Source organism: Jaculus jaculus, chromosome 7 (assembly GCF_020740685.1).
Source record: "Jaculus jaculus isolate mJacJac1 chromosome 7, mJacJac1.mat.Y.cur, whole genome shotgun sequence".
NCBI classification, from domain to species: Eukaryota; Metazoa; Chordata; class Mammalia; order Rodentia; family Dipodidae; genus Jaculus; species Jaculus jaculus.
Genome location: NC_059108.1, coordinates 17109168 through 17124169, shown reverse-complemented (window position 1 = coordinate 17124169; position 15002 = coordinate 17109168). Strand labels below are relative to the sequence as shown.

The 15002-nt window shown below is 42.7% G+C and overlaps 1 protein-coding gene and 1 long non-coding RNA gene across 6 annotated transcripts in view; one reads left to right on the top strand and one right to left on the bottom strand.

Moving 5' to 3' along the window:
- The window catches only part of Nbea (neurobeachin), a 563720-nt gene extending 559384 nt beyond the window's left edge, over positions 1-4336 (bottom strand). For all 5 annotated transcript variants that reach the window (XM_004659998.2, XM_045154369.1, XM_045154370.1 and 2 more), the window contains exon 1: positions 4007-4336. In XM_004659998.2, the coding sequence (XP_004660055.2) occupies positions 4007-4321 (315 nt within the window). In that variant the 5' untranslated portion in view covers positions 4322-4336. The remainder of the gene's footprint in view (positions 1-4006) is intronic.
- A 733-nt stretch (positions 4337-5069) lies between these two features.
- Positions 5070-5990, top strand: LOC123462244. The gene is made up of 2 exons (XR_006638171.1): positions 5070-5368; positions 5780-5990. It is a non-coding gene; the product is annotated as an uncharacterized LOC123462244 (long non-coding RNA).
- Positions 5991-15002: the final 9012 nt, after the last annotated feature.

Genomic DNA, 15002 nt, shown 5'->3' with positions numbered 1-15002 from the left:
ACTTTCCTGTGGAATAATATACCAAAGGGAGAGTACCTTGGGGTATTCTAGTTAATGGTCTAGTATATACCCCAAACTATGCACATACATAATAATTATTTAAGGGTACAAAGCATGGCCATAAACTACACAGTATGCATTGCTTTGGGGTCAGCATGTAACTAGCGATATTTCTATGAAAAAATCTCAAAACTCCTCAAGATATTGAAACTTATACTGAAGTTACATTTTTATGCCCAATAGTGAGAATTAATATGCAAGCTACCACCAAAAGGTTCAAATGTCAACATATTAACATGCGAGAAATTCTCTTACAATAAGTACATGTGGTTTGGGTAATATTAAAGAATCCTACGCTTATATCTGGGATATAACTGCATATTCTTAAACAAATTCAATATATATGTATTAAACTCTAAATATCCTTAAATAAAAGTCAACTTGTGAACACTCTCAAGGAAGGCATTATCCTCATATTCAAGTACAAAAAGTAACCTAAAATTTTCCTTTTGACAAAACCATGGGCTATGTACTAAAAGGAACTTAACAGTCCACAAAGCTCCTTCAATAATTATTTCCCTTAGAATATAAAAAGGAAAGAAAGACCATTCCAATAACTAAAACAATTACATATTTCAGCAAATCATGAAAAAAAATCTGTAAGTCGATAATTAAATTTTATCATTATTAAATAACTACAAATAATTACAAATAAATAAAACTGATTCAAAAACTACTGTGAGTTATTCTGTTGTGTAAATATTGGTCTTCTATTTTACCATTTCTAGAAATTTGTTTGCATTAAAATCTGTGATAAAGAGAAACTTCCACATTATAAACAAAGATAAAACAGGATATTTACATAGCATTTACTTCAAGGAGGTAAAAACTTACATATGTCAAGTGTGTTTACAAAGGAAGCAAAGATTCAGAGCACCTGATTTACAACAGAAAACCAGCCAACAAAGCCTGTTTATTAATACAGTTAAACACTCCTCCTATGATGTCACATTCAAACATTCCTCCTAAACTCAAATGTTGTTGGGTATGATTTTCTTTCACTGGGATAGCCACAGTGCAAATCCTTGATGGTACATCCCATGCAACCTCATTTTCAAAGTAATTTACGCATCCTCCCTGTTCCCCTGTGTCATATTGAAAAGGTAACTGTACTATCATTACATACAATGTATGTATGCATGTATAATGAAATCACTTGATTTCTTATTAGAATGGTGATTCTTCACCACAACCCACTTGAGTAGCAGAGAGGATCCTCTCCTTTTGGTTAAAAACAGAACAATTACAATCACAGCTATGGTGAATCCTGCATTTTGCTACACACCTCTACTTTACTCTGAAAACTTTTTTAACTTTTTAGTTGACATAAATATACATTCAGGGCCAATTAAATATCCATGTGCTCACGCTCAAGAGCAAGAATGAATGAATGGGAAAAAGGAATATTTGTTAAAGGTGACTGTGACCTGAGTATTGTTTAAAGTGAAAACTGTTTTGAACTGCCACAGTTCCCTGAGTTTCTTTTCTGTCAAGGAGGACACTGTGAGAGAGATTACACTATTTACTCTTTACGTTGTCCTTAACTTTTAAATTAAGACTGAAAACTGAAGTAATTGATTTTAGAGAAAATGCTAATGGTTTCTGCCTTCTGCCATAAGTAAATTTTAGTGATTTCATTACTTCTTAAAAATAGAATTGTTTTGATAACTATTTTAATACCTCTGGTTTACAAGATACTTTATAAAATCAACTTAAAATTATGAATTCTGAGTACTTTTAAAAATAAAAGTTTAAGCCTAAAATCCCAAGAAATATTACACTTCAAATGACTAATTAGGAGACTACACAATTAATATAATTAGCAACTTAGTAATAACTCATTTTGTCATTTATTTTTTGCCATACCTAAAAAAATTGATTGCATTCTTTAAATGAGTGAAGAATTTGAAAGCTATCATTTTTATTCCTCAAATCAATGCAGGTAAAAGTTCCTAAGTGGATTGCAGTGTATATCATTTTGGGACCGCCTTGTTTCTAATGACTCCAAGCTAAGTAAAGTTAATGTCTAAAATAATGTTTTCATCCTCCATGGTACACTTTCAGTGCACTAAAGAGTTATGTTTCTTTCCCTCCAGAGAAATACTTCACTTCCTTTCTCATCCTACTGGATATCTAAGGAACACCATGTGTTCAGAACTGGTCCAACACACAGCTCTACTGCAGCACAGTTTAAAGTGGTTGGTTTCCACACATTCCAGCGCGTTTCCAGCCTGCGAGAGCTCTGCCTGCGCACACATACTACCATCACATCATCCACATCAAAAATTAGAGCGGATTCGAGAAAGACTGGGAAAACTTGAAATATGTCCCTTTAAGTATAAAAAAATACAGCACCTGCTAACATGCCAACATCTTTTTTGCCATTTCATCTTCTTTTGTAAAAAGGAAAGAGGCAAGTATTGACCTCCTATTTGCAGTTAGTTAAAAAGCCCAAGTCAACCACCTCCCCATTAGTGTATGGAAAAGAACTGGGTTTGGTCTATGGGGTAACATTCTTCCAATCTTACAATGACTTTTGGATACACAAAAGTAGAATAGGGCGCTTTGCATTTAAGAAGCAATGAATAGCAGAGACAAATGATCGCTGACTTGACACTAGCAAAGGGGGAAGCTCCAACTTTTCTGAAAATCTAAAAGGTTCATAAACCGTAAGACGTTATCTAATCCATGTCTGGGGCACCACTGCCATAAGCTACTGTTGTCTTCAATTTACCAATACAGCAAATAAAAATAATTGCTTAGCTGAAAAATCAGCCTGCATGGGTGTTATAAAATCCGCTGGCAAGCATGTTTTTATATCCTTGAGATTCCACACCAACTACAATAGTCAACTGATTGCTCCTGATTTACACCTTGCGTTCCACAACCCAGCCTTCTGGTGGGTCAAGGGCTGGATGTTGCGGAAGAAACTGTCTGAAAAGCATTGCTGCAGCGAAAACTGCATTTACAAAGCACACACGCATACACAAATGAACTGCTCTCAATTAAGCTCTATTTATGATCTTCCTCTCCTTATTTCTCCCCCTGTCATCTTGAACGCTCCTAAGCTCGCTGTAGATAGCGCAAAACATTAAGTCATACACAGTTCTGCAGTAACTCTTTCTTATCATGAAAGAAAGCAAAACCTAGGGCTGCCTTTAAAAAATCTTTCCTTTAATCTTTACCCATCAGCCAAGCTCCTGATGGCAACCACTGAAACCAACCTGTATGATTTGGTGCCCTCATATTTTAATACCTTGTTGTGCACAAAATCAAAAAGAAAAGCATGACGAACAGATCAGCATGCTCAGAGCAATATTACAAAGAAGGGGAAGGCTGCTTAAGAGATGGAGGGAGGGGGAGAGGGCGGATACTGGCACAACCCTCTCCATCACAGCCTCGGAATATATATTTAAAGACAGATGCCAAAAGAAAAAGGAAAAGAAAAAAAAAACACATATTTTTTTTCCCTCCTCCCTCGAAAACATAACACCCCAGCTGCTCAAGTTGGAGCTAATGCGCTTCTCACATTTCCGAAGCACGAGGGAATTTGGGCTCCCGGGGGGGTGGGGGGGCAGCCTGTCACCGTCGGAGAGCGACAGCAGGGACAATTAGGAAGAGTGGGAGATAGAGCCCGGGAGAAGCGGAGGCGTCCTCGTCCCCCCTTAAGTAAACTCTGAAGTCCACCCGGAGCCTGCCCGTGGAGGAGAGAGACGGGGGTCCCGCGGAGGGTCTCGGCAAGCGCCCGGGAGCGGTGTTAAGTTGGACACGGCGCCCCGGCGGTGACCGGAGCAGAAGAAGCGCGGGCGGCGGCGGCGCGGCTCGCGCGGACAGGTCGCCCGCCGGGCCCTGGGGACGGAGGGCTGCCGCGGGTCGGGGGACGGGGGGGGGGAGACCGTGCACGGACGGACGGACGGACGGACGGACGGCACGCCCGTGGCCTTACCAGGTTGAGTACGGTCTCCACGATGTCCCGGTTGCTGACCTCTCCGACCTGTATGAGTCCGATCAACACTGCGAATTTCATCCGGATGTTGCGGATGGGTACCGAAGGGTTGATCATCCCCGCGGGCAGCACCACGGGGCCCGGGCCGGGGCCGGGGCCGGGGCCGGACGCCCCTCTCGATTCCCCCAGGGCGCTGCCCGTCCCGCCGCCGCCTCCTCCTCCTCCTCCGCCACCTGCGCCGCCTCCGGCCCCGACGGCGATGAGCCCCACGGGCTGAGGAGGTTCGAGCCCCGGGCCCGGCTTCTCGCTCGCCATTGGCGCGGTTCCTGACGAGAAGCGGACGACAGCGACAGCAGCAGCGACGACAGCGGCGGCAGCGGCGGCGGCGGCGGCAGCAGCGGCAGCAGCAGCCGCCGCGGCGCTGGCTCGGCCTCGGCCGGTACCGTTATCCCCGCCGCGGCCCCCGCCCCCCGGCCGGCGCCTCGGAGCCCGAGCATCCACCAGCGCCGCCCGCGCCTCGGCCCGGCCCGGCCCGCCGCGCTCCGTCCCCGGCGGGGGACGCTGGCAGCCCGGCTCCCGGCTCCCGGCTCCGGCAGGCAGAGCCCGCCCGCCCCGCCGCCGCGGCCCCCGCCTCTCCCTCCTCCCGGCCCGGCCGGCCCGGCCCGCCCCCCCGCCGGGATGCTGCCGCTGCCGCCGCCGCCGACGCCGACGACGACGCTCGGCAAAGAGCCCGCGACGCGAGCCGCCGGGCCTCGGCGCTGACGGGTTGTCGAAGCCCGGGCTGCGGACGACGCTACGGACGATGCTGCCGCCGCCGCCGCCGCCGCCGCGGGCGCCACTGTTGTTGTGAAGCCCCGACGCCGCCGCCGCCGCTCACTCCGCCATGTTGCCGCCCCCTGCCTGCGGTAGCGGCCACTGCGCCTGCGCGCAGCCGCCGGGGGGGCGGAGCCCTCGCCGCACGCACCCCCCCCCCCCCGCCCCGGCTTTGGGCGGCAGACCCTCCTCCTCCTCCTCCTCCTCCTCCTCCTCTCCCCCTGCCTCCCTTCCACCCACCCACCTCGACACCCCCTCGGCCCTCCCCCGCCCCCACCCCCGGAAGGATAGACAGGTGAGCAGGTGCACGCGGAAGGCTGCCAGACACCGGGGCGGTGGCTTCCCGGTGACTGCTCGCCCCGAGGCTGAGCTGTCCCTGCGGGAAAGGACACCCCGTGCGTATCTCGCCTCGGCTGTCACCTCCTCCTTCCCTGTCTGTCCTCCGGCGGGGAGGAGGTTCTCAGCCTGGAGGTTGCATCCAGCTGCTGCTGCTGCTGCTGCTGCTGCTGCCGCCGCCGCCGCTGCTGCGAGCGCCACGTGCCCTGGAAGGTAGGGGGAGTGGCGGGAGACCTCTCACTCGAGCCCCCCTGTCCTTCCTCGCTTTCTTCTTCCGTCTGCCAAGGCCTCCCTGGGAATGTGCCAAAGGAAAAAGGTGCATGGCCAAACCGACCATCCTGCCTTGCCCCCCACCCCCCCCCCCCCGGGAAGGATGCAGATGGAGCGGAATGGGTCTGTTCCTACAGCCATGACACCTGCACACACAGGGGCGCGACTTAAAATAGAACTTGTCACACAGACAGCTCGTGGACTCTCCTCCCCAGCCTACAAAAGAGAGAGAGCGCTGTGTGACACTGGGCAATGGTGTGTTGGGGAACAACAAATCCCGCACTTTAACCACTAATCCCCCCACCAACAACCCGCAGGTATGGTCTTGATTAATGGTGTCTCCCTTTTTCATAGGTGTGTACGGTTCAGAAGATCTGGGAAATTATTTAAAAATAACGAGTGATCAGCGCTGCCGGCTGTATTCCGTGGGAGAGTCGATTTTGGTGTCTACGCACAGAAGAAAAAGGATGTTTTGAATTTTAAAAAATAGCATATAATACATGTAATCTTACTGATGGTATTGAATTAATATTAAATACGCATCACTGCTGGTTTCGTCCGTGAAGTGAACGATGTGTTTCTTTAATATTTCATGAGGTCTGCCCTTTTCAACAAATACATGTTACCAGCCACCAGGAATATTAAGGATCTTAAGGGCTTATTCAAATCATTTTAACTGTCATCTCAAACCAAAAAAAGTTAATGTACAACTTAAAATTCATAATAATTTGTTTTGTTTAGTTTTAATAATCTTACTTAGTTAAACCTGCTAGTCAAATCCCAGAATATACAACAGAGTTCCTCAAAACCAGTACTTATGATTAGTTTTTGGTGGTATATTTGACTGACTTCCATGCAAGTGATAGAATTATTCAAGTAGTTAATCAGAATCTTCTGAGAGAAACAATAATTGATATGTTCATCTCAATGAAATGGCAGTGGAATTCTAACAGATAACAGAGTTAAAACTGCATGTGGAGAATATGCAAGATGAGTGAGATTTAGTAGTGTGATATGGGATGTACTATAATTGAAAACCCCTATAACATGTATATCTATCTCCCCACAGCATTTTTTGCTGCCTCAAGTAATTATCATCTACTGCTATGAAAACTATTTCATTTTCAGTTTAAAATATATAAATCCAAGCTGAAGGGTCATCATACTTTTTTATTTCACTGTGCATGTATATACTCATACATGAGGTAGGCATGTGCAATGTATGTGTATATAGCATACATTTTGCTGCACTTTAGACTGCTTTCATGAGTGCTTGGAGAAACAGTGACAGCCTGACTTTCTATTTCCTTTCTGAATGAATTCTTAACATCATTTTAACATCTCTGAAGTTCCTCTGTGGGTTTCTGAAACAATAGATGCATTCATTTTGGTTTTGCTTTTCTTGTTCATTTTCCTGGAGATTGGAATAGGTGAAGTATATCACCATTTCAAATTAGGAAAAACTCTCTTTTGCATATTTAAATCAACTACAGAGATATTTGAAAGAGCTTACCAATTAGTGTTCTGTGCACTGTCAGCTCCTCCCCTGTGGAGAGTGGTCAGGGCTTGAATTACTCTCAAAACTTACTCTCTGTGCAGTCTATTCAAGACAGACATGATAAAAACCTATTCCATGCAAGGGAATGCAATGAAATAATATATTAAAAGATGTCTGTATCCTTCATACACAGGCTCAGTGTGAAAGACCAGGTACAATCACATAGACATCTATAATTTCACGAGTTAATATGATCTCCCAAAGCTTAGTTTAGAAAGAAACTAGGTCTGGAGTTTAGAAAAAGAAATCAGGTTTGATTCCTTTTGGTCTCAAAAGCCTGTTTCCCAACACATGCACAAATAATCTGAGTGCTTACATTCACAGTGTTCTGAAATAAAAGATAGCCCCATCATAACAGAAGTACCTTAAAATGTTCACTTTTAAATCAAGATTAAAACACATGACATGATGAATGTAAATGTTATACACAAAAAACTAAGATTTTTTTTTAAACAAATTCCAGATGCATGTGCTACCTTGTGCATCTGGCTTACATGGGTCCTGGGGGACTTGAACTTGAGCCCTTTGGCTTTGCAGACAAGCACCTTAACCACTAAGCCATCTCTCCAGCCTGGAAAAACTAAGATTTTTATTTGTTTTGCTGTGTTTCTAGAAAAGCTATTATTAAGCAGTCCATCTCTAATGTGTACATTTATATGTAAGGTTTTAAGTATAAAGAATTTTGCCTCTCTCATCAAATTTTTGTTTTTATTTTATTCAAAAGTTCTGTTTAATTTCCTATTTAAATTTAATTTGCTACAGATCACTTAATCCTGGATATATCTTGCAAATAATTTGTGACCTTATTCTTATCAATAAGACTGAGAACATTCCTTCTACACTTTCATCTAAATAATTGTAATTTTTTTATTTATTTGAGAGATAGATAGAAAGAGGCAGATAGAGAGAAAGAGACAATGGGTGCACCAGGGCCTCTAGCCTCTGCAAACAAACTCCAGATGAATGCACCACCTTGTGCATCTGCCTGATGTGGGTTCTGGGGAATTGAACCTAGGTCTTTTGACTCTGTAGGCATGTACCTTAACAGCTAAGCTCTCTCTCCAGCCCTAAAATATTTGGATAAAACAAAAACCATTTAGTAGTTACTAGTAATGTTTTGGTTATGGTCAGTTCACGGTTTTCAAATTGGAGATCCCACCCCATCAGAGTCATGAAACTGACTTAATGGGTAGCATCAGAATTTGTTTTTTAGTGAAATACAACAGAAATACACAGGATAGGAAATACTGACATACATCCATTTTATAAGGGATGGGTACTATTTTATGAACATTATTATAATTATGCATAAATATTCATGTATACATAATATACGTGTGATGCTAAATAATGATGTAAATTTAGTTATCAGTGTAAATATGATCAAATTTTGAAAACTACCAATTTGTTTATAAACATCTATTGAGTACAACCCTTCAGTTATTAATTAGCTACCACACTGTGTTAACAACCAGCATATATATTTCTTTAACTTGTCCAAAAGAGACCTTGACAGTGAGCTAACTGAAGTCAGATTGCAATCAATGTCTCTATATTTGAGTAAAATTAAATGCAAACATATAGATGTGATAAAATTTTAAGTTTGGATGTTATTAAGCAACCAGATTTAGATTTCTTAGATTTTCCCTCCCTCTGCCTTAAGAATTTCAACCCTATGGCAGCCCTTCTAATTCTCTATGACTCCTCAACAACTATAAAGGATTGCCCAGATAATATCATGATCAGTGTGTACATTTTGTCCTGCCTTCAGGACAATGGTGCCACATTCAGACCAGATATTGACAGGTTCTTCATCAAATGTAAACTTCAGTTCCCTTCAACAACTATTACTCTCCCATACCCTTGTTCTTTTTTTAAGATTTTTACTTATTTATTTGAGAAAGAAAGAGGAAGAGAGGGAGAAAAAAAGAGAGAGAGAATGAATGGGCATGCCAAGGCCTCTAGCCACTGCAAATGAACTTCAGATGCATGTGCCACCTTGAGCATCTGGCTTACATGGGTACTAGGGCATTGAACCCACATCCTTACGTGTCACAGGCAAGTACTTTAACCACTAAGCAATCTCTCCAGTCCTACACTCTCATTGTTTCCTCCAAAATTTTTTCTCCTAAACATAGAGCAGACAACACAAAAATTCAGTATTTACCTCATTTTACCTAGGCAAATGGTGGTGCATATACCAACCAACAAATATGTGAGTGCCTATTATAATTTTACAAAAAAAGTAATAAACTAGTTGAAGTGGATGATTTTTGAAATTTCTATTTAGAGAAATATTATCCTATATAGAAACTAATCAGGAAGTCAATACAAGAAAAACGTCAAGGAAACAGTATAAAAATAATAAGCAAGCTGGTATTTCAAAACAATCTAAGCAACAAGATGCCCACACAAACCCTCAAGTACAGCATAATTATACACAAAATGTTCCGTGTGCAAACATCTTTTCACATTAACCTAGCAGCAGCCTCGCACACTCTTCCTGAAACCTCCACCTAGCCTTTTTCTTATTCTTTGCATCCTTGATGCCTTCATCTTACCAGAAATGGTCTACATGGGGCTGGACAGATGGCTCAGCTATTAAGGCACTTGCCAGCAAAGCCTAATAAACTGGGTTCGATTCCCCAGTATCCACAGAAAGCTAGTTGCATCTGGAGTTTGTTTGCAGCAGCCCTGGTGTGCCCATTTTCTCTTTCCCTCTTCTCTCTCTCTCTCTCTGTTTGCAAATAAATAAATAAAAATTATTTTATTAAAAATACTATATATGAAGCCAGGCATGGTGGCAAATGCCTGTAGTCCCAGCACTCGGGAGGCAGAGGTAGGAGGATCGATGTGAGTTCAAGGCCATCCTGAGATGACATAGTGAATTACAGGTCAGCCTGGGCCTTAGCGAGACCCTACCTCATAAAACCAGTAAGAAAGAAAAGAAGGAAGGAAGGAAGAGAGAGAAGGAAAGAAAGAAGGGAGGGAGGGAGAAAGAGAGAGAGAGATGTTCTATATGGTCTCCACATCTTCACTCTCATTTTCATTTTCATCTTGATGGACAGATAAGTGGTCCACAATATTTACTTTATTAATCGCTACAGATTCTACACATGCACATACAATGCATTCTGAACATCAGCAGTAACCCTCTTTGTCTAAAAAAGTAAGATTATAGTTCTTATCAGAGCACCCAAAGCCCTATAGACTGGTTTTCCTTCAAGCTTTACCTCATTCAGTTTCTGAAAGAAATCCTTTCTCGATGGTGTCCATTGCTTTTGAGTATGCATAACTTGAAAATATTTTTCTGAATTCTATACTCTTACCTAGAGATATATTCTTTTAATATTCCATTAATTGGGAAAAATAGAAAGTTTTGAAAGTCACTAATGACTTGGAGGTCATTAATGCTAAATAATTAAACCATTTTAATGTCATTTAAATATTTATATTAAATAAATTCTACTTTTTAAAAACGCTGTACCTCATATACTTGGCCCCCACACACACCATGCAGGCACATATACTCATGTTGTGGGTTGAATTATGTCCCCAGGGGAAATAAAAAAAGTCAAGTTCTAACCTTTAGTAGCTGCTTTTGTGATCTTACTTACAAAGGAGGTACTTTGTAATTAATTTCAGATAAGAGGATACTGGAATGAAGTGGGCCTTAGGTGAACATGACTGGTGACCTTATAAGAAGAAAAGAGAAAGCAAGATGGACAGACAGGGAAGAGGAGGGGAAGGAGGCCCTGTGACTATCAGGCAGAACCTGGAGTTAGACCACAGAAGGCCAGGGGCACAGGCTTTCTGGCAACCACCAGAAACTAGGAACTGCTCCTCTCTGGAACCTTCCAAGAGAGTGAGAGAGCGCATAGCTCTGAGGACACCTTGACTTGTGACTTCTGTTCTCCAGAACTGTTACAAAATTAAACTTCTGGGGTGTATTTTCTTGTTGTTGTTGTTTTTTGTTTTTGTTGTTTTTCAAGATTCCTATCTCGCTCCAGCCCAGGCTGACTTGGAACTCACTCTGTGGTGCCAGGCTGTCCTCAAACTCTCACAGGGATCCTCCGACCTCTGCCTCCCAAGTGCTGGGATTAAAGGGGTGTGCCACCATGCTGGGCACAAATTTCTGTTGTTTAACAAAGCACCCCAGTTTGTTGTACTACATCTAAGAAGTAACTTTAATACACACAACGTAAATGTGTGTGAGTTGATCATCTCCATAAACAATACCTACTGTATACACTATTCTGTTGGTCACTTCCAATCATTCTCAGGTCCCAGGGCTGGAAACCAAAGCTTTAGCCAGCCGGCATGCCTTTCCACTGTGAGTGAGCGTGCTGTTCTGGTCTTCCCTGAGTTTTCCCTGGGTATCTTTTCCACGTTCTTCCTTCTGCCCACAGCACTCTCCACGCCAGCCCTTCAGAAGTGTGTGTAAATGCCATCTCCATGGGTACATCCATAATCCCACGTAGGTAAAAATAATCTGAAATAATACACCCATTTTAGCTTTTAAAAAAACGATCCTAGCCTTTCTTTTCAAATAACCTTGGTTGACAAATTTTCACTAAAATAAAATAAAAGTTCCCATCTTTTCTTCCTTATTTGTTAACAGAAAATCATATCTGAACCCATGTAGTCAATCTGGTCTTCTAACTCTTCCTATACAAGTACAGAAAAAAGAATTCAGTGATGTAGTGCTTGCCTGGTACACCTAAGCCCCCCCAGCACACAAGTTCAAAACATCTCATTAGCCTTTGTGTTTCCTGGTAATTTAAAAAAAAAATCACTTGGGATAAACAAATTGTTTTTAATTATACTCATTAAAATTAATTAAAATTTGGATCCATAATCACAGCAATATACCACTCTTTCGTACACACTTTCTTGCAAAGATTTTTGTTTTGTATTATGGGTTGGTACCCTTTTCCCTTGTCCCTGCCCCCATTCCACTGGGGACCACTAATCTCCTAGTTCTTATTGAAAAGTATGGGCTTCTAACCCTGCGTTATTATAATAAAAAGCACAAACTCTGGGTAAAGGGAAGACAAGAAATACTATGAAGAAATATCCAAGGATCTTTGGAATAGGGGTCACTTTGTTAGAATCTTTTCCAAGCATGAGGCAGCATCATTAGCAAATTCTAGCCCAACTCAGAAACAGTGCATAGAATCAACCAGAGCCTCATACTGGTGCATAAAGCTTTAGATTAGAGCCTTCCTCTGGAGCCAGCAGGCCTGTGATACGTGGTGAAGCTAAGGCTTGAAACAACTAGCTAACTGCTCAGCAAACCCTGATTGTCAACTTGAGAGGGTTTAGAATTATCTAGGAGACCTCCGGGTACGTCTCTAAGGGTGCTTCTAGAGAGGTTTAACTAAGGAAGGAAAACTCATCCTTAATGTGGACAGCACCATTCCACTGGCCAGAGTCCCAGATGGAATCAAAAAGGATAAAGGACCACTACCATTCGCCTCGCTCGGTGACAAGCTGGCTCAGGCTGCTGCCACCATACCTTCCCCACCCACCACGATGGACTGGACACTCAAACTCTGAGGCAAAATAAGTTAGGTTTGTTTTTGTCAGGTATTTTATCACAGCAACAAGAAAAATAACCGATAGAGACAATTTAAGGCTAATCCTTAGCTTCTGACAGAAGGGTCAGGATCAGAGAAGAAAAATAAAAAGAAAGAACAGACTGTCTGACCTGTCCCTTCTTCCTTACAATGTATTGTGAGACATCATTATACAGAGCTGCTTTGCTGTCTGTGTAAAAGTGGATCTTAAAAAAAAAATATATATATATATATATATATATATATATTCATTTATTTGCAAGCAAAGAGAGAGGTAGAGAGAAGAGACAGATAGAGAGAATGGGAATTGAACCCAGGTTTCTAGTCTTTGCAAGCATCCTTGTTATGTTTATTATTCTGATTAACAAAAGGTTTCATATGGATACATTATGGGTTGGTACCCTCTTTTCCCTTGTCCCTGCCCCCATTCCACTGGGGACCATCTTAGTAGGGCTGCAGGGATTCCCCATGGGGTTGTGGTTTATGCATTGTGGGAGCAGTAGTCAGTTATTCTGCTGGGGGGGGGGGGGCAATGCCTCTGGCCATGATGTCTCAACCTGTGGCTCTGACAATCTTTCCGCCCCCTCTTCCACAAAATTCCCTGAGCTGTGGTGGTTGAGTTGTAAGTCTACGTCAGTGATGAGCTCTTAGGAGCCTCTGGGTCTCTGCTTTGGTAGGTGTTGAGTGTCCTCAGGGTCTGTGTCCTTCACCCTGGTGCTGATTATCAGGTTCAGCATGGAAACAGCACTCTTGCTCGTCTCCCCCATTCCTCTGTGGATGCAGCTGTGGCTTGGCTGAAGTGCGAGGGGGAGTTTATCTCCTCGGGTCTCGCTACCTTCTGAAAAAGAACAGATTGTCCAATGGAGAGTGAAGTCAGCAGAGTTTAAATGGGATAAGCATTATTAATTTAGGGAGAATTTGATGTCTGTAACCCCTCTTTTAGCCAAAGTCTAGTGATAGCTTGACACTGGAGAACATAATCTTTATCTCCATAGGATTCTGTTCTGGTTCCCAATTCCAGATATGGGTTCCTTCACACTGAGCACATTTCTTAGACAATCAGAAAGCTACTGGTTACCCATTGAAGCTGTGTGCCACTATTGCACTGCCATGTACATCCTGTCAGAGTGTTTGCTTCTGAGTAGCTCAGACCTCTGTTTGCACAGCCCATTGTGGGCCATTTTTTCCCCAGTAGCTCATGTAGCACTGGATAGGCTGGCTGGGGACTGGCTCTCTTCTGGATTCCAGCCAGGTCTCTCCATGCTCTGTGTCAGCAGCATATGGTGTCTTCAGCAATGGGATCTTAGCAAGCAAGCATCTTAACCACTGAGCCATCTCTCCGGCCCCAAAGGTGAAAGGGTTTTTGTTTGCTTTTTTTTTTCAAGGTAGGGTCTTACTCTAGCCCAGGCTGACCTGGAATTCACTATGTAGTCTCAGGAGGCCTCCAACTCACGGTGATCCTCCTACCTCTGCCTCTCAAGTGCTGGAATTAAAGGCGTGCGCCACCCACGCCTGGCCCCAAAGTGAATCTTAAGCCATGCAGACAATCCTAAGATCACAGGAGTGCTGAAGGGATCAGAGCACTTAGTCACATGCTTAGTTTAGTTATGTGTTAAGTATACACAAAAGTGTATGCAAAACCTCATTTCTGTTGGGCTGAGCTGATCTTGGGAGAAGCAAATGGAATGTCATATGTTGGCTACAGTTAAATCATCAGTTTCTTTGTTTATATTAAAACAAGCTCCTCCACACTTCTTTGGCAGTGGTGAGAAGTCATAAGAGCATGTCGCGGGCTATTTGCTATTAGTAAAGCCTACCTAGTAAGATGGCAGCCGTGTGATTTGTCCTCACAACTCATGGTGCTATCATTCATAAATATTGCAGAAAATTCACAAGGTTACATAGTAAAGTAAAGCATTTCTCCCTCACATTTCACTCATTCTACTAATATCCCCATTCTAATCCTTTATAGTATGATATCTGTTTCTCCACTTTTCCTTCTGACTAAAAATCTTCACTAACTGCTTCCTTTGCAAACAAATTTAGTAGTAGAATTTATGTTCAGATACAAGGTTGTTTCTGATTTTTCTTTTTTAAAAAAAAGGACTGGATTTCATACAATTAACTTTTCCAATTCTTTCTTAGGTACATGTGTTAAAATTAAACATTGACTGACACTAACCCACAACACTATGGCATCATTTGTATACTATATACTACTTAGCCATATGGCTTTCAATTTTTAACAATACTTTTGTGCCTACAATTTCTTTCCCTAGTCACTTTTTGGAATTTTCCTACCTATAAGTGTCTATAAAATTAGTGGTGTCTGTTGGTGTCCCAATACCTTAATATCTTATGTTAAGTCACTATAAGACCTACATTGACTTTTCAAGTATATTATTAACTGTGTTTAAAGCTAGTTGAACAGATATCATCT